Source organism: Gopherus flavomarginatus, chromosome 9 (genome assembly GCF_025201925.1).
Source record: "Gopherus flavomarginatus isolate rGopFla2 chromosome 9, rGopFla2.mat.asm, whole genome shotgun sequence".
Classification (NCBI taxonomy): domain Eukaryota; kingdom Metazoa; phylum Chordata; order Testudines; family Testudinidae; genus Gopherus; species Gopherus flavomarginatus.
The window spans coordinates 87,227,774-87,251,733 of record NC_066625.1 but is presented as its reverse complement, the minus strand read 5'-3'; the positions used below and the strand labels follow the sequence as shown (position 1 = coordinate 87,251,733).

Genomic DNA, 23,960 nt, shown 5'->3' with positions numbered 1-23,960 from the left:
CTGTACCCTCCCCCTATCCAGCAGTGTTCTCTTTTTGGGAACCTGAAGCAGGATAACCCTAGTCATAAGAAAGTAGCAGCCACGGACCAGCACTTTGGGGCCAGCAGTGAGAGGTTACAAAAACTCCTGGCTACCCAAGGATTTTCACACAAGGCTTGTTAGCCTTACTTTGGTTTTTGTTTTGGGAGAGGTGAACGTTCATAAACCACAGCAGCCCCTGGAAAAATGCTGAATGCCATATTTCGATTAGCTATATTTATGCATGTACCCACCAGTGCGGTACGTAATGCAGGCACAGACGAAATTTTAAAAAACCTATTGTCATCTCATTTGACAGCTCTTGCTGAGCAGCACAAACATTCCATCTTCATCTTTTCACGGCAAAAGAAACAATTAAAATGTCAGCATTCCGTTGTCAGTGAACTTCTACCAGTGCTTCTGGCGCTGGGGGACTACCTGGGATACAGGTTGTTTCTGAAGGCTTACACTTGCATGTGTTTTTCTACTGACAGCTCTGATAATCAGTGTAGCTCTTACAATAACCCAGCAAACCCTGGACTTTGAAATAAAGCCTGCCATGCTTTGAGCAGTGTCAATGTCTCCTTAAAGCTTCTGATTCGGACAAGAACATGATGTTTGGAACTCCACTGCCCACCTCCCATCCCACAACCTCTGTAAACAGGTTACTCTTAAGCGGCTTCTCTGCAGCCAGTATTTTCCCAATGCAACTTACATTGCCCAAATGGAACGAGCATGCCAGATGGAAGCATTTGGCTGTGACACTGAGGGAAAGGACAACCCCCTGGAGATCAGTCCCTGGCTCTGTGCTATCGCACAGGAGAGCAGGCCAGCGTGTGCTGCAGGGGCCATGTACTCAACCCTTGGAGAAGGTGAAAGGCATGTCACTTAACATCAATCCCTCCAGACAACTGAGGAACCGAGCTGAGCATTCCCAGCCAGTCCTCTCAAGACAGAAAGATGGATATACAACACTGGAGACAAGGGTGCTAAATAGAGCGATTCATAAGCAAGGCCATAAGGAGCCATTGTGGTCATTGAGTCTGAATTCCTGTATAACACAGGCCATAGAACTTCCCAGAGTTAATTCAAGTTTGAGCTAGAGCATATCTTTAAAAATATATCCAATCTTGAGTTACACATTTTCAGTGTTGAATAATCCACCACACTCATCGGTACATTGTTCTAATGGTTAATTACCCTCACTGCTAAAAACATGCATCTTATTTCCAGTGGGGGTCTTCAGGGTTTATGGGGATATGAAGTAACCTCCTTATAACCTCATCCTCTGCACACACCCCTCAGCCACACACACAGTCACGTAAAAGAATAAAAACCTTGTATACCACCATGCAAGTGATTTTCTTGCTGCATTAAAGGCATTCACTAGGAATGGACAAAGAAAATATATTTGCCTTATAGCACAACTATTGATAATTGTCAACTGTCGGACTATAATTCAGGTTAAAAGGTTATCAATAGGCTTATCAGAAATCAAATGTGTTTTATTTTTTTAATATAATTTTGATGGGTAATATGGATTTTTAAGCTTTTTTTCTATTTTCCTGCAATTCTGAAAAATCAAATCAATGAAGTTATTAGTGAGATCAGACAAGAATTATTCAATCACAGTAGATGATGAGATTCAAAAAGTTAAAGCTTTATAACCATTAAAAAACAAACAAATTGGGAGAAGGGATAGCTCAGTGACTTGAGCATTGGCCTGCTAAACCCAGGGTTGTGAGTTTAATCCTTGCGGGGGTCATTTAGGGATGGGGAGGGGGAACTATCAGGGACAGCACTTGGTCCTGCTAGTGAAGACAGGGGACTGGACTCAATGACCTTTCAAGGTCCCTTCTATGTGATAGGTATATCTCCATATATTATTATTATTATTAACATCACCTGTCAAAATATACAGAGTATCCAAAATCAGACTCTAATAAGTCCTCAAGCGGCATTCTTCTTACTTTGCCTAGCTGTAAATTTCAATTATAATTGATGGAAATAATTTTAACAATATGTGTGGGTGGGTGTGGGTGTATACAGTGAAATTGACTAATAAAAATCTAATCATTCCAAGACTAGTTATAAAAATCTGTTTGTTCATCCTTGCCACAAGTTCTCTACATAGGGAACTTATCTAATCCACTTAGTCCAGTATCACGTGTCTGACACCGGCCAATGCTAGCTGCTTCAAAATATGTAAAATTCCCCAAATACATCTAGTGCATGATATGAAAGTATTAGTTGATAGCAATTGGAATTTTATCCTGGCTGATCTGGAGGTGCTATTTGCTATGTTTATTCACTTAGGGATGGTTTCTTTAAAAACAAAAAAAAACAAACAAAAACCAATAAAAGTATGTCATTTCTCTTAATATCTTGCAACAAGGAGTTTCATGGGTTAGTCACATTATAGAAATTTGTTTCCTTATCATTTGGAGCCTTTTTATTCTGGTATTATGGGAGAGTATATGTACCTTTATCACACCTCCGCTTACTCCTAAACGAGTCCTAATCCTCTTAGCCTGGTAAATTCTTCACACTATCTGCCTCTCCTTTCCTCTTCCCCAGCCATCCCTGCCTTATGTCCATTCGATTTAATTCTTTCTTTCCAAAGTTTTCCCTGTTCTCCTTTCAGAGAGGAGGACCAAACTAAAACACAGCATTCCAAATAAAAGTTAAGCTATCTAAAGGCATAACATTTTCCATTCTCCTCTTAATGCACTCTAATGACTTCTTCACGGCCATAATGATGCCTGAATAGTTTTCCTGAAAGGTCACAGCTAGTTCAGGATCCACCTGTGTCTCTAAGGGTATGTCTGCACTGCCCACCTTACAGTGTAGACATGCTTTATCACCGGGGAGAGCTCTCCCAGACCAAAAATAACCACCCCAAATGAGGGGTGGTAGCCTTATCGCTGGGAGCATGGCTCCCGGCAACAAAGTGCTGTGTATATTGGCACTTTTCAGCGCTACAACTGTTGTCGCTCAGGAGGCTGTTTTTTCACACCACTGAACAACTAAAGTTTTAGTGCTGAAAGTGGCAGTGTAGACACAGCCTGAGTAGTATAAGCTGAGCCTCCCAGCGTAGCTGTGCTCAATGTCGGGTTGTTTAGTTACCTAGTTGCACTTGGTCTCTCTGCAGCTCTTTAACATTCGCCCTGCTTTTGACGAATCTAACTAATTGTGTGTCACCAACAAGTTTTGCCTTTCCCCTTCATTCTCCTTCTCCAAGTCAGCATTATTACTACTATTTATTTGTGTTCAAGTAATGCCTAGAAGTCAGGGCCCCATTCTGCTAGGTACTGGAAAGTGTTATGGACCAACTACGCTAGCTCTGGACTTCAGGAGCACTTTAGTGTTAACATCTTATGACAAAACACCTTGTTTGTAAAAAAAATGTAAGACTGTCTTCTGTAGCGTTGCCATCACATTCCTTTGTTCTACTGCCCAGCAATGCTGCAGAGTCAGTTATGCTGACCAACAGCTGCAACCAACTACAGTAATGCAATGTGTGTGTTATATGACCCACAGTTTCCAAGTACCTATGATTCCTCTTAAGCAGATATACCCTAATTCCACCCAATCTCCAAAAGATAGCGACGGTGCAATGTGATCCATGAAACACAGTCCAGAAAAATTAAAGGACACAGGCATGTAGCTTAGGCCCATAACATTGATTCTGTATTTCACTTTACCTGCGAATAGATATTATCCTGAATGTTTTGTTTAGATCATAGAAAATCAGGGTTGGAAGCGACCTCAAGAGATCATCTAGTCCAACCCCCTGGTCAAAGCAGGACCAATCCCCAGACAGTTTTGTTCTGTTTTTTTTACCCCTGTTCCCTAAATGGCCCCCTCAAGGATTGAACTCATAACCCTGGGTTTAGCAGGCCAGTGTTCAAACCACTGAGATACCCCTCCCTCAAAGAAAGAGAGCACATGCCTGCAGCTCAAGGGAGGGAAGGGGAGTAGTTTTATTTTCCAGCGCTTGCAAGGAACATTTAAAACAACCACACTACACAGAATTAAATGCAAAGTTGCAAAAACTGTGACAAGAACATCTGATTTATAAAGCACATTCTGTATTAATAAATATTAGTACAGCTGAGCCCAAACCAGAGGCTTGAATCTGAACATTTTTGAGTTTCAGAGAAGGGAGACTGTGTGTGAAGGAGCAAAGGAATTTGATTAAAAATCTTTACATTCAAACTTGCCTCTTATGTTTTTTCTCTCTTGGTTCGGATCAAAACCTGAATGGGTCTATTTTCTGGACCAAGTATGAATGGGTCACAAAACCATAACAACTAAAAAACTATTTTTACAAGATTCTGGCCCAAGACAGCAGAGATGCATTTGTGAAGCCATATTTTTGTAGAAAGTCACTTGATTGCTGTAATCTTACAATATCAGCATAGTTGCCAGAGATTATTTGCTGGAGAGATAATACACATGTTGCAATTTGAAATAGGACCATTTGGGGACTTTCATTCCACAGTGTGAGTTCCCATTTTGTATCTCACCATTAAGGGAACTTGGGCATGTATTGTACAAGTTAATTATATACACCATCTACTTGAAATAGCTGACACTTTTTGCTGTGTGAGACAGGATCTTAGGCTAGTCTGCACTACTAACTTCTGATGGCATAGCTACGTCAGTCAGGGTTGCGAAGAGATATGACAGAGCGGTGCCAACAAAAGCCCCCAGTGTAGATGAAGCTATACTGGCAAGACTGTGCTTTTACCAGTATAGCTTATTTTGCTTGAGGGAACTGAAATAAGCTATACCAGCAAAACTGTACTTTTACTGGCAGCAAAGTGCATCCACACTAGGAGCGCTTTGCTGGTATAACATAACAGTAAGCAAAGCGCTTCTAGCATAGACATGGCCTAAGTTTTCCCAAGAAGTTTAGTTTGCTTGGACTCTCCTTTATTTAGTACCCCAGCTCCAGGTCCATATGCAACTAGGGGCTCTTTATTCAAGACAGAGATCAAGGAAGTCTCAGAAATGGAACCATTTCCAAATAGGAGTAAGAAAGCTACTTTAACTTTAAAAATCAGCCAAGTGCCTTAGAAAGCAGGATGAAGGGGTTGAGGTGGAGCATGAAGTCAGTCTCAAAAGGTCCCTCGAAGTCACGTGGCCAATACACTGAGGACTGAACTGGATCCTCCTGCTTCAGCTAAAGAGCCAACGCTCCTTAACTCGTCAGGGATCAGTCTGGAAAATCGAGTGCTACTCTTCCAAGCTCTGCCCATCGGAGACACCAGTCATGGCAGACTGTGCAAGCTCTAATCATGCATGTTCTTTGGGCTCCTGGTGATTGGCTCACCCTCGGTAGGATCTGAATACACGAAGGGGCTCTGCCTGCACTGGGCTTCTTGGGTTTGGCTTCCCCTTGACGAGCCTCAGATGTTCCACTGGGTTTGTGAGCTTGACTCCCTCTTGAGACGGAGGTGGAGATACCCAGCTGGGCTCTGCTAGGTTACTCCTTTACTGGGTATGTATATGGGTAGGAGTGGCTGTATCTACCAAAGCCACTTACCCCTGGGGCCAAATGGGCTGTTACAGTAGATTTGGGCAGATCTTGCTCCATACATGCTTCGATGAGGAATGAAATTTTAAGGAATGTTGACATTTAAGGTATTATCAGTGAGCACCTGAGTTAGCACCCATCACAATGAACGGGCAGCCTTCACACCTCAGAATTATTTCAGGTTGTGCAAACAGGCAGCCGTCACAGTATCACTTAGTCTAAAAAAAACATGACCCAAGTGTACCCAAGCAATGACTAGTGAGACAAACTTTTTTTAATTAACTGATTCTTAGAATTCAGAGAACGAGGAAGGTGTGTGGAAAAGGTGCCACTACACCTTAGCCCCATGTATATTTCAATCCATGCCTTGCCAGTGTCATCTTCTCTTCTACTACACTACTCTAAGCACTGCCTGCTTTATTTCTATGAGGTGACACTGCCAGTGAGGAGCCAAACATCAGAAAGCAGGGATCACTTCATAAATGACAGAATCAGCCCCTTCACATCAACGACTGATTGATGCTTCATATCTAGCACTGCTAAGCCAGAAAGTCAGCGTCCTCAACGCACTCCCAAAAAATCAGTCAAAGCTATTCAATAGCTCACCAACCAGGACAATGAAACTCGTGGGCATTCACTTTAAGATATACATTCGAAAGATCGTAAATCTTTAACATCAACTTGAGAAAGAAAACTTCATTGTAGGCCTGATCCAAAGCACACTGATGTCTATGAAAATACTCCCTTTAAACCATAATGGTTTTGGATTAATCCCTCATTCTACTCCTTGCAGCATTCACAGAGCTCCCATGGAGAGATGCAATTCTCACCATGTCCTAACTGTGAAACAGAACTTTTTAAAATCAAGTTTTAATTAAAAACTTCTGCTATTGAGTGTGTTATATGGCAGCCACCAGAGGAGTGAAAAGTGACACCTGTTTGTAACCGTGATAGAACGGAGGCTCAGGTTTCAGAGTAGCAGCCACATTAGTTTGTATCCACAAAAAGAGCAGGAGTACTTGTGGCACCTTAGAGACTAACAAATTTATTTGAGCATAAGCTTTCATGGGCTACAGCTCACTTCATCGGATGCATAGAATGGAACATATAGTAAGGAGATACATATACACTTACAGAGAACATGAAAAGGTGAGAGTTGCCCTACCAACTAAGAGGCTAATTAAGATGAGCAATTATCAGCAGGAGGGGGAAAAAATTTGTAGTGATAATCAAGATGGTCCATTTCAGACAGTTTGACAAGAAGGTGTGAGGATACTTAACACAGGGAAATAGATTCCATGTGTGTAATGGCTCAGCCATTCCCAGTCTCTATTCAAGCCTAAATTGATGGTATCTAGTTTGCACATTAATTCGAGTTCAGCAGTTTCTTGTTGGAGTCTGTTTCTGAAGCTTTTCTGTTGCAAGATTGCCACCTGTAAGTCTGTTACTGAGTGACCAGAGAGATTGAAGTGTTCTCCTACTGGTTGTTGAATGTTATGATTCCTGATGTCAGATTTGTATCCATTTATTCTTTTGCGTAGACACTACTCGGTTTGATTATCACTACAGAAGTTGTTTTTTTCTCCTGCTAATTGCTCATCTTAATTAATTAGCCTCTTAGAGTTGGTAGGGCAACTCCCACCTTTTTATGGTGTGTGTGTGTAAAAATATACTGTATGTTCAATTCTGTGCATCTGATGAAGTGGGCTGTAGCCCAGGAAAGCTTAAGCTCAAATAAATGGAGGCTCAGTATCAGAGACAGCAAGTGAGATTACATCCAGCTTTATTGGGGATTTAAAAACAAAAGGACATCTGTAGCTTCTTGATATGTACCAACAAATTCAAACAGCAGACTTCTTATTCAAATTATTTAAAATGTTTTTCACTGCACTTTAACAGTGGTTTGCCATCTCTCATATTGATTTCCACTATTCCACTAACACCAGCATCCCAAGATAATGACTGGCAGCAGGAGGTCCACAAGTACTAATATTAGCAAAAGTTAATTTTAAAACTAAGTTTCAGAGTTTATAAGTAGCAAGAAGCACGTCCCACCATGTGAGTTTTCAGTGTGTTGAGTAGAAAAGGCTAGGTACAGAGTACTGTCCAACAGAAACCTAGGTTTTGTGGTGTCCCAGGTGAAGTATCTTGACCCAACCTGTGGCACAATTTAACTCCAAAAAGAGACACGAGTTTTTACACTGCTAACTAGATTCTTACTTAAAGGTGGTGTCAAACTAGAAAGGAGGTGGTGGCTGGTTCTCAGATCTAGATTTTCGTGGGGCTCAGGTTCAGTTAGGTACCGTAAAACAGCACTAGCTATTCTCACCAGATCTCTACCCTCTTGGGCATAAATCCTATGAAAATACCTGTTTTTGAGAGATTCTCAATGCAGAAAATAGTCACCTTTCGCTTTTGGAATGGTAAGGTGGGTTTGGATCTGAGCCCACCACCAACAAATGAAAAGATCTGGATCTGGCCCATGCCAACAACAAACAAAGGAACCACCATCATCACTTGCCCCAGGCAACCAGGCACAGATCCCAAAGCCCTTTTTAGAGCAGTAATTGCATAGTGCTGAGCAGCTCCATGTGGTAAGGCTTTTGACAAAGTCTCACATGACATTTTCATAAGCAAACTAGGGAAATGAAGTCTAGATTAAATTACCATAAGGTGGGTACACAACTACTTGAATGGCCATGCTCAAACAATAGTTATCAATGGTTTACTGTCAAACTGGAAGGGTGAATCTTGTGGGGTTCTGCAGGGGTCAGTCCTGGGTCCAGTACTATTCAATATTTTCATTAATTACTTGGATAATGCAGTGGAAAGCATGTTTATAAAATTTGCAGATGACACCATGTTGGGAGAGGTTGCAAATACTTTGGAGGACAGGATTAGAATTCAAAATAACCCTGACAAACTGGAGAATTGGTCTGAATTCAACAAGATTAAATTCAATAAATATAAATGCAAAGTACTTCACTTAGGGAGGAAAAAAATCAAATGCACAACTACAAAATGGGGAATAACTAGCTAGGTGGTGGCACTGCTGAAAAGCATCTGTGGATTACAGTGGTTCACAAACTGAACGTGAGTCGACAACGTGATGCAGTTGCGAAAAAGGCTAGTATCATTCTGGGGTGCATTAACGGAAGTGTTGTACATAAGACGCAGAAGGTGACCCACTCTATTCGTTACTGGTGCGGCCTGAGCTGGAGTACTGTGTGCAGTGCTGGGCACCACACTTTGTCTACATCTTTCCCAAACTGGAGAGAGTCCAGAGCAGAGCAACTAATGTGGTAAAAGGATTAGAAAACCTGACCTATGAGGAAATGTTAAAAAAAAAAAAAAAAAAAAAAGGGCCATATTTACTCTTGAGAAATAAAGACTGAAAGGGGACTAATAACAGCCTTCAAATACGTTAAGGACTGTTATAAAGAGGACAGTGATCATCTGTTTCCCATTTTTAAGAACAGGTTAGAGCAGAGGTCAGCAACCTTTCAGAAGTGCTGTGCCGAGTCTTCATTTAGTCACTTTAATTTAAGGTTTCATGTGCCAGTAATACACTGTAACGTTTTTAGAAGGTCTCTTTCTATAAGTCTACAATATATTACATACAACAATAGTTTAGTTAAGTAAATAATGTTTTTAAAATGTTTAAGTAGCTTCATTTAAAATTAAATTAAAATGCAGAGCCCCCCAGACCAGTGGCCAGGACCCGGGCAGTGTGGAATGTCACTGAAAATCAGCTCACATGCCGTCTTCGGCATGTGTGCCATAGGTTGCCTACCCCTGGATTAGACAAACATGTCAGGGACTTGGTCCTGCCTCTGTGCAGGAGACTGGATTTGATGACCTCTCAAGGTCCTTTCCAGGCCTATATTTCTATGATTTCTACAAAGAATCAAGGGTAAAACTTTCAAGTCTTTGGAGCCTAAATCCCATTGGACTTTCAATGAGACTTTGGCTTCTAAGTCATTGTTGAAAATAATACTTGGCTTTTAAGTCATTTTGGAGCTTTTGAAAATGCAACCTGTATGTCCATCAGAACAGAGGTCAGCTCAAAAATATACCAATGACAAAAACATGCAAGTCTAAATGTTGCAAAACAAACAAAAACAAGAAAATGTCAAAAACAACACAACCCCCTCAAACAACCCCTCCTGAAAATCACTACTTCCACCAAACAAAACAGAAGAAAAGCCACACTACTATATTGTTCATTTTATTCTCCTTCTTCCCCACACCCATCATTACAATATTTAAATACTGAAGGATCAAATTTAGCACTGTTATAAGAGGCTGCAACTCCACTGATGTCAAAGCAGTTATGCCATTGCTGACCTAGGTGTTGAGAGCATGCAAGTGTCACATTTTTTATCTGCCCTAAAACAGCAGGTCTCTTTTCCAAGAAACCTTGTTAAGTGCTAAACTAAGAACCACATTCCTTTGCAGCTACCATAAGAAATCCATATGAAGTCCCTACTACCTCCTTGGCAGAAGCCGATATTCAACTGTTAGTAAAACCCAAAAGAGAACATCTAATAAATACAGTCTATTGCATCATGTTTAAAGTGGTTCTTCAATCTGTCACATCTACGTGTGTTCCTACTAATCCTTTCTTGGGTTTGCTAACAACCACATATCAAGTGACTAGTCTGATGAATGGAGTATTTTTATAACCAAAAGTCTGTGGAATCTAAATGATGCAACAGACTAGCTGAATGGTCAGTACTGATAACTATATTGTGTAATCACTGCAGTAAGCTGAGGCAACAAAAATGTAGAGCAAGAAGCCATCTCTGGTGCGTAATTTACTGTGACAAACTACAGAATGTTTTATTTCACAAACGCCATTTCTGATTTATTAGGACATGCAGACAATTAAAAAACAGCTGGATTTAAAAGGCTAAGGTAAAAGATGCAGGAAACAATATGGGTGTTTACCTCACAGTGAAGTCTATTCAAAGACCTGGGCAGATTTAGAACTAAACTCCTGCCTCTTTTTTTATGTGATTTAACAATTACCCATGTTGTTAACAACCGTTAAACTAGGTAATAAATATAAAAGGGCTGCACTTCTGATTGGTAGACGTCTATAAATAGCACATGAATGCCTGAGACCTCTATTAAAAGCCTGTGACTTTTAATTTAAAGAGGAACCATAGTCTTAATGGCAATAATGGAAATTAACAGAAATTAAAAACAGCGTGTTGTATTTCTTTGAACCTCTTCAAAGCTTTTGGCTAAGATGGCTAATAGACCTGTTGCTACCAGAAGAAAACCCATTACAATTAGAGAACTATAATGTCATAAATACTGTTTCATAATGTATTTTAAGAGTTTTCTTCATAAAGCAAGAGAGTATATCAAATATATAATCACACAAACACCAATTCCTACATGTCTCTCATTGATTGGCTTGGGCTTACCTGATAAGCTTCAAAGCTTGTCTCTTTCACCAACAGTAGTTGACCCAATACAAGATATTACCTCATCCACTTTGTGTCTCTAACATCCTGGGACCCACACAGCTACACTACCACCACTGCATAGGTGATGGGATGGAAGCCGCATGCAGAGCTGCCTCCCATACCAGAGAATTTCCTTTGAAATGCTAAACATTTCAAAGAATGCTCATCACACCTGCAACATACTGAGGTTGTGAGAGCACCCACCAGCTACAGGGTTAATGGTTGAAAGAGAGATTGGAGAAACAATACGTCAGGTGAAAAAAAATTCAAGCTGAGACATAAAAGCACGAAAAACAAACCCTCTTGATTTATATTGATGTTCAATATACAAGGAAAAGAAAAGCCAGGATATATAATGCATGGTCTTACCTCTATGCATTATCTTATGTTTTTCTCTCAAATATGTGAGACCTTTTATTACCTGAAAGAAAAGAAAATTCAACATTTCAAAGCTGTAAAACTAGTAAAAATGAAAACATGAGTTTCGTCCAAGCAAGAATTTCAGAATGTCATCTACAATCAAAAGCACAATACACCCTGGCAAGAATTCAAAAGAGAAAATAAAGGCAGTCATGTTAAAATTTATACTCCAATTTGCCATATTAGAGAATAATGTTAACCAAACAGCCACCAGAAATGTCATGGACACAGCCTACTGCAGTACAGATACTTAAAGGGTAACATTCAAAACATTTAATAGACCCTTTTAATTATTTTGCTGGTTCTTTTCCCACCCAGTGGTAGTAACAGCAGCTGACATCCCTTAGTAGAAAATCAAAGCAAACACACACAATGGAATATGTGGTGACACGTATTAATAAATAAAATAAATAAATCTCTTAAAAAAAGAAAAACCACTTTAAAGCCTAGTAATATTTGCCTGTCCCACTTAAATTTTCCTCAATCCCCCAAACCGGCTGCTTTTGCCTTCTGGATCTGGCACTATCCTAATATAATATGGAGACATCTGGTCTGTGCTTCCCAGAGTACATTACAAATATACTTACAGCAATGCTAACTTTCCCCAAAATCTGCTCTGGAATTCTTCCAGCTTTTTTCAGTACTTGATCCAAGGACCCGCCATCCTAATAATAAGTGTTGGAATATTAAAACATCAATCATATTTATCCAAAACATTTTAAAGCCTACAGTCTGTGAGGAAATTTTTTTTTGTAATTTTGAAGGCAGATAATGTGCTGTTTCCCATTGCTTGTGATGAAATAAACTTTCCTTTTTGCTTTCTATTGTAGTGGTGAGTATCAAGGGAAAAATTGCAGCTGGTCATTAGAAAAGGTTAATCAGTTTTATACTAATCTGCTTAAACAACCTGAGACCTGGCAACCACTCAGGTGGACCCTTGAGTCATTTAGTGGTCTTTTGGCCTTGTATAATTCCATGATGCACAGGCTGATTCTCCTTACTAAGGAGGCCTTGTCCATGACCAGAAGTGACAAAGCACTAGGAGCACAGCAAGCTTTCTGCAGCCTACAGTTGTATTTAGATGCATTTTAACTGTTCTCTGCATGTCCATGGGGTTCCACTGTGTCTCTTTTAGATGCTCAAGATTTGGGCAGAATGGAAGGTTTATATCTTGCGATCTGTGATGGTCTGAGTTGATCTTTGGGATAAAGGCAAGACCAGACTTCAGAATTATTTTATCTGGATGGGAAATACAGTAGTCTAATTTGACGGACAATCTTCCTGTCTATTATGTATATTCCAGTAGCACAGAGTGGCTCTAAGCAGGATCAGGACCTCATTATGCTATGTATGGTGCACAGAGATTGACACTCTCGAAAGTTTATAATCTTAAGACAACAAGGAACATAGGGAAGGCAACCATATACTGTTTTTTCAGACACTGTCTGTATATGTTTTGATTCTGTAATTCTATTTCCTGAACACGGAGTAGACAGTACAGCAATTATGAAAGAGACCTGAAGACCAACCTCAGAGGTTAACAGGAGGTTCTGAAGAACTTTGAGCACAAGGTAGGGAATCATTGAAATATTTATCAGCTCCACTACACTCAGAAATCAGGAAATGTCAATCTCTCTCTTTTGCAACAAATAACACTGAGGCTGTCGATAGCATGTTCCCTGGAACCCCACTGATAGCCAGTCCCGTACGAACTCTAGGCAGTATTTATGGTAACTGAGGATGCCAATGTGTCATGCACACCACCAAATGCAGACACAGGTGACAGGCTATGACTCACCAATAGGAAAAATAATAGAAAAAAATTGTTTTTCAAATTTCATGTTGAGTAACTACTCCACTCATTTTACCAGAGTTAAATAAGTTACTAAACACATGCACTTGCACCCTTTCAAATTCAAGCAACTCTGTTGCTAAGAGCTTCAGAGAAGAAAAGCTGTATAAATGATACTTATTTTTAGCAACCGATTATGATCTAATTCAACAGTAGCCTTGTACCGATTTTCTAGAACAGAAACTACATAACAAAAACAGAACTTCTAAATTTTATTTCTTTAAACAAAAACAAGATCCAATTACATGGCTGATGATTTGCAATATTCCAGAGTTCTTGAAATCATACCCCCAGGCATGGGATATTTTTCTGACTCCTTTTGTAAAACTCAGCAGTGGGAAGTGCTCTGTCACTTTTCATACCCCTAAAGAAAATCATATAGTATGCAAGCTACAATGCAAGCTTTTTATCATTCAGGGGAGTGCATCCCAACATTCCCAGGGAAAAGATTTTAAAAAGTGCATATGAGCCTGTGTTAAATGTTGTACTCACATTCTTGTAATCAAAATAAGTAAGAGTACCAATGGAAAAGTGCAATCAATCAATCTAAAATTTAAAATATATACACATTATATAATGTGTAGAAAAAACATGCAGTCCCTTTTTCTCAGAAATTGATTCATCAGACAGAAGGATTCACTCTCCAAGGCAATCAATAGACCTTTGAATCAGGCCCCAGTACTGCAAGGTGCTGATACTTTCAATTGCCTTGAAAATCTAGGTGCTGAGCAGCCTTTAAGAGCAGACCCAAATATTTTGCTTGTCAAGCATTTGTTGCTAGTTGAAGTTAAGATTCACTTCTGATATTTTCAGCTGGACAAGGACAATAAATTTAAATCCCCACTTAATCTGCATTGATAAGATTTTCTTTTTTCCTGATATATTTAAAGAATTCCTTCTTATTGTTCTTACTCCTACTGACTGATAATGTTAGCCTTCCTTATCAATTGTCTGCATTTCCTAACTGCTGTATTTGTATTCATTGCTATCAGCTTCTCCATTTGTATGTATAATACACACTCACACACGACATGCACTTATTTCACCTCCCCTCTTAACCAAGATGGTTTTTAACCAAAAGTAATCTTCTTTCATGATTGCAGAATTGTGTTTTTTTGGGCATCTATCAAAGCATTTTTAAATACAATTACCAATCACGATTCCTGTTTTTGTGTTTAAGCATTTCCACCCACTCAGTTTTCCTCATGATTGGTTTCAGCTTTGGGGAACTGGTCTCTTTAAAGCATCAAGTATATATATTATTGGATAGCACCATATTCTGTTTGCACATAGTAAAAGAAATTAGATTGTGATCACATGAACCTACGCAACCACACATTTTCCCTAAAGATTTCCTTTAAAGGTGGTCAAGGCAACAACGATATAGAATATCCCTAGATAATAAAAGAGAGACATCCTTTCTATAAAACACCATTTTATTTGCTAGAAAATGTGGTTCTTTGAACAGAAATTGTTCAAAACCTCCTCTGCCTGATGAACGAGGGAGGGATTTGAATAACCTTTAATCACAGAAAAATTGCTCTAAACATTGGGCTCCATATGGCTTAGAGAAATGCTGGCAGATGGCTAGAATAATCTGTACTTTTTTATTAAAATGAAAAAGTAAAAAAAAAAATTATGTTGGTATGAAACAGCCATTGTTTATGGTGCTTCTGGTCTTGCTAGTTTCCCCTGTAATTCCTCTAGGAATTCAGAAAGAATGGGCAGGGCAGATATCATTTCAGAGAGAACAGAGGGAATGCATCTACACTCGAAAAATTCAGTACCTATATTTACTGCAGCTGCACCAATGATAAGCCACCACTGGCATTACAGACCAAGTATTTTTAACATTGTGTCCAAAAAAAAAAAAAAAAACCCACAAAAACAGCTCAGAATAGGTTTTCAAGTGGTAAAAACATCTGATCCCATTTTACACCGGTGGTCAGACTGATGGCTACTTTTGGTGGGGCTGCACCAATGCTTGCAGTTGCTGTAAAAAGAATTTTTCTTCTCCTCATACTCCTCAACAGTAATGCCTCTGATTGATTCAACAGCATGTTGAATGGCTGTAAGAATGGTCACTATAATGTGGATTCTCAAAGATTAGGGATAAAGGAGAAGAAAATAGAGACTTTTGTAGGGCTATGACAGATACAGAGAATCAGTCTCTGGAAAGGGCGTAAAAACATAACCATGCTAAATCCAAAGTCCTCAGATTTGCATGGTAGAGCTGAACTCCAATATTCCACTCTTCATACATGCATAACGGGCTCCCATGTTAACAGAGGTTCTATGAATATATGCAGAATACGGTATCTATTGGATTTTATATTCACAGGAGTTTGATACCAAAATTTAGATTAACACACACACATACACATTTACTTACCATGTGTTCCATGCAAATGCTGATCTCCCCATCACTGTAAAAAGCTCCGTAAAAGCCCACTATGTATGGAGAGTTACATTCATGTAGAACTTGCAGCTCACGAATGATCTGGTTTCGAATAGCTGGCTTGATCTCTAAGTGAATTAACTGTAAAATAAATCAATTGTTATTGTTCCCTCAGTGACAAATTAAAAAAAAATACATGACTTGGATACTGCAATATTTATTTTAACCCACTGAAATAATAATACTAAGCATTATCATCCTATGGAATTCTAGGCGCACCCGTTACTGGGGAAGTTCCACATTTGTACCCTTGATAAAAACAACAGTATGAAAAGATGCTGGGTTTACAGCAATGGAGAGTGAAGTCCTGATTATCCTCAGAATAGATACAGTACACATAGAGCAATGAAAGCTCCCTATATGAACTGCATCATTATGTCTCCAACTTGACATGAATGGAAGGGTCTGAAGATAGGGGATAGCTCAGTCTCCATGTCCAGTTAATAGCTTGCTTTTCTGGTGGAACTAACAAAATTATGCAATTTGCAATATGCAACTTTTCTGTGCATGTGTGTGGCCACTAGGGAATGGTCTATTTCAACTAAAACATTTTAAACAATGCTTTTTTCTTCTCTTTTTTTACTAATATTTTTATATTTAATATAAATAACACAACATCAAATAGACCTCAACTAAGATATAAAAAAGTCTTATTATACAGCGAGTATACCAAAGGTGTGGATTTTTATTTATTTATTTTTCAAGTGGAGGACATTTCTGATATATTCTAGAACTACACAAGTAAGCCCCCAAAATTACAAATGTAAAGTACTGTGTAAAGACATTTTCTTCCTCAATTTAAAAAGACACCCAAAATACAAAAGAAAACAACTATATTAAAATAAAAATGCAAGATAATCTTCCCAACCTGCAGCAGTAGCAAGACAATTACTCTTTTGATAAAAATTAAAATTCTAATTATGATAGGCAAGTAAAAGATAATCTACGGTAATTGTTAAAATTCAACATGTTACTCTTTGTTCTATGACAATCACAGTTCTTGAGAGACATTAATTATAGCATAAAATACCACCTGATGCATAGTATTTATATTACCAAGAGTGGGATTTTTATCTTATCTTTTTAAGAAGTTCTTCAGTGGGAACATTTTGTTCCAATGCATTTTTTTTCCCCTCTTCCATCTATTTACTGTTAATGGATCTATTTCAGTTATTTAGACTACGTAAACTGAGGAAAATCCATGAATGAAATTACATAGCAAAATATGTCACAATGCCACATTGCTTTGCAAACATCTGGGCAGATGGCTTGCAAGCTGCTGCAGAAAGACATGCCCAAAATACATTCAGCGAAGAACAAAATTCAGTCACACCTTGGGCATTTAAAAAAAAAAATCATCAAATATGAATATATATCTAAAGAGAAGCTATAAAATTACACTGCTTAGCTAGACTATAAAAAGATCAGGAGTACTTGTGGCACCTTAGAGACTAACAAATTTATTTCAGCATGAGCTTTCATGAGCTACAGCTCACTTCAAAGCTCATGCTGAAATAAATTTGTTAATCTCTAAGGTGCCACAAGTACTCCTGTTCTTTTTGCGGATACAGACTAACACGGTTGCTAATCTGAAACCTAGCTAGATTACGTTTTGCCTAATGCAAAATATGGGGTTTTTATTTCTCTCAGAAGAGTACAGATGCAGAGAATACTTTATGGAAAACAAAATAGTACTGGGCACATTGAAGGAAAGCAATTAAGCAAAGATAATTGATTTAATAGCCCATAAGTGATAAGTGTCAAATGACACAAGCTAGGCTGAAATTCCCCTCTAAATGTTTTATAAAATGAGTGAAAAAAAAATCAAGTAAGTTGGTTCTGTGCAAGAGACTCACTGATCCGTGAACTTCAAAAGTCTCACCCTGAAAGAGGGCCAACTCACCTTGATTCCCACAGCTTTGAAAGCAGAACGTTATAGTGAAGTATATTACTAAAGAGAACTGATTGGAAAATGGATTTTTCCCCTTGTGGAAAATTTCAATGCAAATGAAAATAATGTTACTTCTTTGAAAATTTTCTGTGGAAACGTTTGACTTTTGAGCCAAAAATTTAAACTAAAAACTTTCAACTGAAAACTCGGATTTTGAAATTCTGCCATGGTGCCTCACAAAAGTTATAATGTGGGTGCTTTGTGCCCCATTCCCCTCTATGGGCCAGGCTCCGTAGCTGAATTACATCTCCTGTGTTTTATGATGGCCTCCTCTCTTGCTGAGCCAAAGCAGGGCCTAACAGCCATTCCTGACCACAGTGCCTCACGAGAGATGTAGTCTGGCCAGGGAACCCAGCACACAGAGAACAGGGGCATAATGCATCTGAACTACAATTCTCATAAGATACCAGAGCAGCATTTCAAAATCAAAGAAGTTTGTTTGGTTTTCAGTGAAAGTTTAAAAAAAAAAAAAACCCACTCCAAAATGCACGCTTCGAGAAAAAAAAATTCATGTAATTAAAATCCCAATTTTCAGATGAAAAAAAAAAAGTTTTGATGGAAAGTTTTCAATCTACTTCTGTTACAGAAGTTGCCATACTGCTGCCTTGGGGTAGAGAGGGTGAAATGGAGCTGGACCATCACGGTCCCCTCCCCTCCCCTGCCCCCAACAACTCCCTGGACCCAGAACTGTAGAGGGGAGACCCCCTCCTCCACTAGCGGGCACTAGGGTCCAAGTGATGCCTCACCTCCACTCTACCACCCTATGATCTTGGGGGGAAACTGCAGAGAACAGGCACCCAGAGACTCTGGCCAGTAGAACCAGAAGTAGCCAAAGGAGGGACTTTTGGATCCTTGGATATTCCAGTGAGAACTGCAGAAAGTTCTCGGATAGCCTCTGCCGTGCTGATTGGCTGTTTGCTCCCCCTCGTCCCACCCGCGAAGACAGTCTCTTCAGTTAGCTTCATTCCACACCTGCCCCTCTTACCCTATTCTCCCCTCCGCTTTCCATTTAGCTGATCCCCTCCTAACTAAAACAATCCCAAACAATAAATAAGTTGTGGCACTAACATGATGTTTGCCACCATCACATTGTTCACACTACTTGTGCGTTTATCCCTTCCCCTGTCTGTGTGGTCTGTTGAGAGTGCAAGCTACCCAGGGCCAGGGCAGTTTGTTGCTCTGTGTTTGTGCAGCACCTAGGACAATGGGACCCTATTCTTGGTTGGCCCTTAAGTCACTACTCTAATAAACACGATTAATAATCATGATTTAGTAGCATGCTATGCAATATTAAATAATCACGTGACACTTGCCAAATGCATAAAGTTACATTTTTTACTTTGCCAGGAAGAGCTCTCCTTGTGGCAGGGGATTCCTACTACACAGACAAGAGGCTCTTCCTGCATTCCATTGAAGGAGACAGGGGCTGAGACAGTGGTTCCACTGGCCATTCCCCCTGCTCCATGATAAAGGAGCCCTTATGGTGCAGTTGCAGACACAGAGTAGGTCTACTCCTCCTCGGCAGCCTGTGGAGGGAGAGGTATGAGAAGGAAAATTTCCCCCTCCTCCAATCCCAAAAGTGTAAAACGTATTAAGCCTCTGTACACAAGCCTGGCTTAGGGGACAGGATATGCCGCTTTGCTAATCCAAAACATTTAGTAATTAGTTGTGGATATCCTAGTCATTAGTGAGGTTCTATGGTGTATTTAGATTTTGTGTCAGAGAGAGAAGATTTTTGGCAGTAAATAAAATACCTCCTACTTTACAAAATATGAGAAGCTGCTAACAAAAAAGGGAGAGGATTATTGGCCTTTCATCACTACAACGTGGAACATAATACCATGTGCGCAGACAGGGGAAGTGGAGGCTAAAGTAGTATTTGACCTTTGCTACTTTTAGAAGGCATTTCCACTTCTCCTGGAAGTTGGTCTTCAGTAATATTCTGTGTGACAATGTCACTTTTTGATGGGCACTAAGCTTTGAAAAGGCATCATTAAAGCTCCTGTTGCCACGGAGGTTCTCACCTTTCTTGCCATAATGAGGCCAGAAGGTTTGTGTGATACTTTGAAGACCACGCCGCCGTTTCCTGCTCCCAGTTCACTGATTTTCTCAAAGTCGTCATCCTTCAGTTCCCCAACTTTTTGCTTCTGAGTAAGGAAAGCTTCAAGACGTTTACGTTGCTGCTCATCCAATTCTAACTCTTCCAGCTTCTTCTGCAGCGCCTCTAAATTTGTCCTATGCAGCAAAGAGAGCGTAATTTGATTAAGCTATCTGAGCTCACTAAGGATATGTCTACACTACAGCCGTTACAGTGGCACACATATGGCACTGCAGCACTGTTGTACAGACACTTTCAACATCCACAGAAGGAGTTTTTGCATCAATATAGTTAATCCACCTTTCTGAGAGGTGGTACCTAGGTCATTGGAAGAACTCAACAGTCAACCTATCCATGTCTACACTGGAGGTTAGGTCAATCTAACTACGGCAGTCAGGGCATGACATTTTCAGCTCTGAATGACAAATCCAGATCAATCTAACTTGTAAATGTAGACCAGACCTAAGCAATGTTGCAGGGGTAAGAGGACTACCACCACTGAAATCAAAGACTACTAGAGTAAGACCCCGAATCCTTGCACTTACATGCATTATCTTGCCAGATCACGTCTTACGTGCACACTAGCAAGAGTCACACAACTAGGTCCTTGGTGTACGTAAATAGTTTCGGTACAGACAAAATAATACAAAAGCAGCTAGATAATATCTATTCCCCCTTCTCTTTGAGGCACTGGACCAAATTCATGCCTGGTAGAACTCCCTGATCCGCTTAGTGGGTTCAGTGACTCAGCAGTACTGGTTAATGGCTTGATTAATATTACACCACCTCCACACAAACTATTTTTGGATTCAGATTTTTTAATAGGTGATATGCAACGTCCTGCAAAGTTTGTCTAAATGTTTTAAATACTGATCTTCACATGTGATTAAAGATCTGACAATCCATTAAAAAACCTCTCACTTGCATTGTGATACAAAAGAAAGTCAGAGTTTTTTAGGCCACAAGGGACCATCAAATCATCTCGTCTGACCTCCTGTATGTCACAGGCCACCAAGACGACCTAGTAATCACACATCAACGCCAACCACCGGTATTACACCAAAGTATTACAATCCTCCAGAGACTAAATTGTTGTGTACTATAGGCAGAGAACAGGAGCAAATAAAGCATAGCCAATAGAATAAAGCAATTAAGCCATTCCAGTCATGCACAAAGAGAAAATACATACATAAAATAGCCACTGCAGGGATAAAATAAACTGATTCAATAATAACCAGTCAAAAAGGTTTTAAGTTCATTACTTCTTCTGGTCAATAACATGCCAACCAGAAAGCTTGATTTAATATTGGTAGAAAAATAAAGAAGAGCCAAATACAGCAATTCAAAAGGACAGCTATATTTGGGACAGCAGCCAATCCGTTCAACTTCTACATGAAGAAAACAAACCATAATTTAACTCCACGTCTTAAAAGTATGTCATGTCTAAGAAACAGTACATCTGAACAAGAACCCATGCAGATATAGAGATTCCTGAATCCAACAATAATAATAAATTGCAGCTGCAGCAAATATCTAGGGACAAGCCTTCAAATTATTGCTCAGCCAAATCATGAAGCTCTTACCCAGGCAACATTCCCAATGAACTTAGTGCTGTGAGAGTAAGGATTTCAGGAGCTGGCTCACAGCCCTTTAAGAGAGTGCAGCAGGAACACTTTCTCTAGGGATGATTTTAAAGAAGTGAAGGACGATATACAGAAAAACCATTTCAAAGCATCATTTTATAAATACTATTGACTTTCAAAACCATGACGGAAAGGAAGACGCATTCTAAGTTCTCAGCCAGACACAGACCACTTCAAATTGCTGCAAGGTAGATTCTCTGAACAGCAGCGACAAATTATCTTAATATAGCAGTAAGTCTGAGCGGATGGTAAAAGTATCAGGCACGTGACTTCCCTCACATCACTTCCGCTCAACTGCTCCTTCAGAGCCAAAGAGAGCACCCAAAATTAGAAGTTATCCCTCTTTGAGCTTCCACAGCAGACATGGAATTAGCATCAAGAAGGGGTAAGCAGTTTAATTAAGAGCCCATTTGTGAGAAAACTTGATCCAACTATCTAAATATGAAAGGGTTTTAAAAAAAACAAAACAAAACAAAAACCACACAATCTAGACATTGTTAACAGCCCTTTCCCTGAATATGATCACTATCAAGGTTTGTACGCCACCCTACTCCTAGATCAGTTAAAAGTCTGAACGGTCGAGTTAGACAAGGCACAATTAAGGTTAACTTAGTTCTTTCTAAGCATTATCACTTTATTAAGCAAGTTGTATACAGAGTATGAGAATTCCTGAGGTCTACTTCTCCAATACTGAAGCCTATTCTCATTGCAATAATGCTGAAGATTTACGAGCCCAGGCACAAGATCAGCACATTCACCCTTACCAAGAGGATGAGTAGAAATATAATATTTTACTCACTTATTAATAAAAAAGCAAGGAGGAAAATAAAAAACAAACAAACAATCTACTCACCCTGGACAAATGTAAAGTAGCCTTACAAAATTACACACATGAACTAGTCTACATGGGAGAATTTCCTGGCATACCTATACTATAATCATTTTTCTGCACTATAGTAATACTTTTATAAGTCCCTGCCTGGACACTTTATTCTGGGATCAAAGTGATTTTATTCTGATATTAACAGAATAATTTGGAAGCAGAGTAGTTATACAAGAATCAAGTGTTCACACAGAGACTTACACCAGTATCACTATAATGGAACAGTTATTTCAACATAGCCGTAATAAAACATTTTTCCATGTAGAAAAGCCCAATAACTAAAGGAGTCCTGCAGACAGATACTATTATAAAGCTGAACTGTAAAGAAAGAGGTGTACTTTTTCTCATCTAACTTCACAAGCGTAAGACAAAAAGCAAACTAGTCACTAGAATTTTCTCAAATATGCCCAGTGAAAAATAACTTAGCATCAGATGAAGTAAAATATATATTTGGGGGAATGCAGCTGTCCTCCATCTCTTTTCTTACTGTGATAATTACATGATAAAAATAAGAGCAGGCAATGATTAACAGGAGTTAAGTACCCTTTATTATGTTACAGTAAACTCTTGAGCATTGATGCAAGCAAAATCTAAACCCTGTACCGGAAGTTTGCTGACAGATGAGAATAAGCAGCTCATGTTTTCAAAGAGCACATGCTGACAGATCCACTCACCTTATGTCCATTTACTAAGTCAGAGAGTATGCCATGTCAGCTGAAGTCTTCAGCAAGTTATAGTTTAGTCAAATGGCCACTGCTACACTCACAGCTCGCCAGTAAGAGACCAGATTGTCCATTCATCATGGGACACTTCACCTTGAATGGTCCCTTAGTTTAGCATAAGTAGTTAGCTCATATGCTATCTGTTTGATCTTTTATTTAACTGTGGCACTGGGAGTGCCTTTCCCAGACCTGAAGAAGCACTCTGTGTAGATTGAAAGCTTATCTCTCTCACCAACCGAAGTTGGTCCAATAAAAGATATTAGCTCACCTACCTGGTCACTTAAGCAGAACTAAAACAACCAACATTCCACGCACATTCCTAACCAAATGTTGAACATATCGTTTAACAAAGAAATACAAAGACAGATAAATACACTTTGGTATATGCTTTGTAGGAAAGCTACAAAATTACAGGAGGGTGAGGAGAGGGAAGGATCCTTGATATTCTTTGTGTCACCCATCCAAATTTTGCATCCTTTAAAATGTCTCCCTATGGCTAACTGGAGCACCTTTCCAGAGCTTCAGTAGGCTCCCATTAAAACTGAACTCCTTCAGAGTGTCCTTTTCAGCTATTTCTTTGCATTAAATAGGGCCTGTGACGATCAAGAACGTGGTCCATTAAGATGTATTAAACTAAACTAAAGAATCATTTTTGTCTAACATGATTTCTATGCAGAAGACACATTGTCCTGGGTCTAACACAAAGGGCCAGATTTTCAAAAGAGCTCAAAAGATGGATGTACAAGTGCTCAGACACCGTAACTGGGGCCTGTCTTTCAAAAGAGCTCAGATCCTATTTAGGCACCTAGGGCAGGATTTTTTAAAGCACTCTAGTTGCTTAGAAGGACGATCTCATTGAAATTCAATGGACTTGTGCTCCTAAGTCACTTACGCAC

At 39.4% G+C, this 23,960-nt stretch overlaps 1 protein-coding gene across 3 annotated transcripts in view; it reads right to left on the bottom strand.

The window, feature by feature from the left end:
* Positions 1-23,960, bottom strand: part of MAP2K1 (mitogen-activated protein kinase kinase 1) — a 63,700-nt gene that overhangs the window by 17,474 nt on the left and 22,266 nt on the right. For 2 of the 3 annotated variants that reach the window (XM_050967592.1, XM_050967593.1), the window contains 4 exons: positions 19,743-19,953; positions 15,702-15,848; positions 12,045-12,122; positions 11,407-11,458 (listed from right to left, as the gene is read on the bottom strand). In XM_050967592.1, the coding sequence (XP_050823549.1) occupies positions 11,407-11,458; positions 12,045-12,122; positions 15,702-15,848; positions 19,743-19,953 (488 nt within the window). Of the gene's footprint in view, positions 1-11,406; positions 11,459-12,044; positions 12,123-15,701; positions 15,849-19,742; positions 19,954-21,399; positions 21,642-23,960 lie in introns of those variants that run through there. The other variant, XM_050967594.1, reaches the window with a different exon arrangement.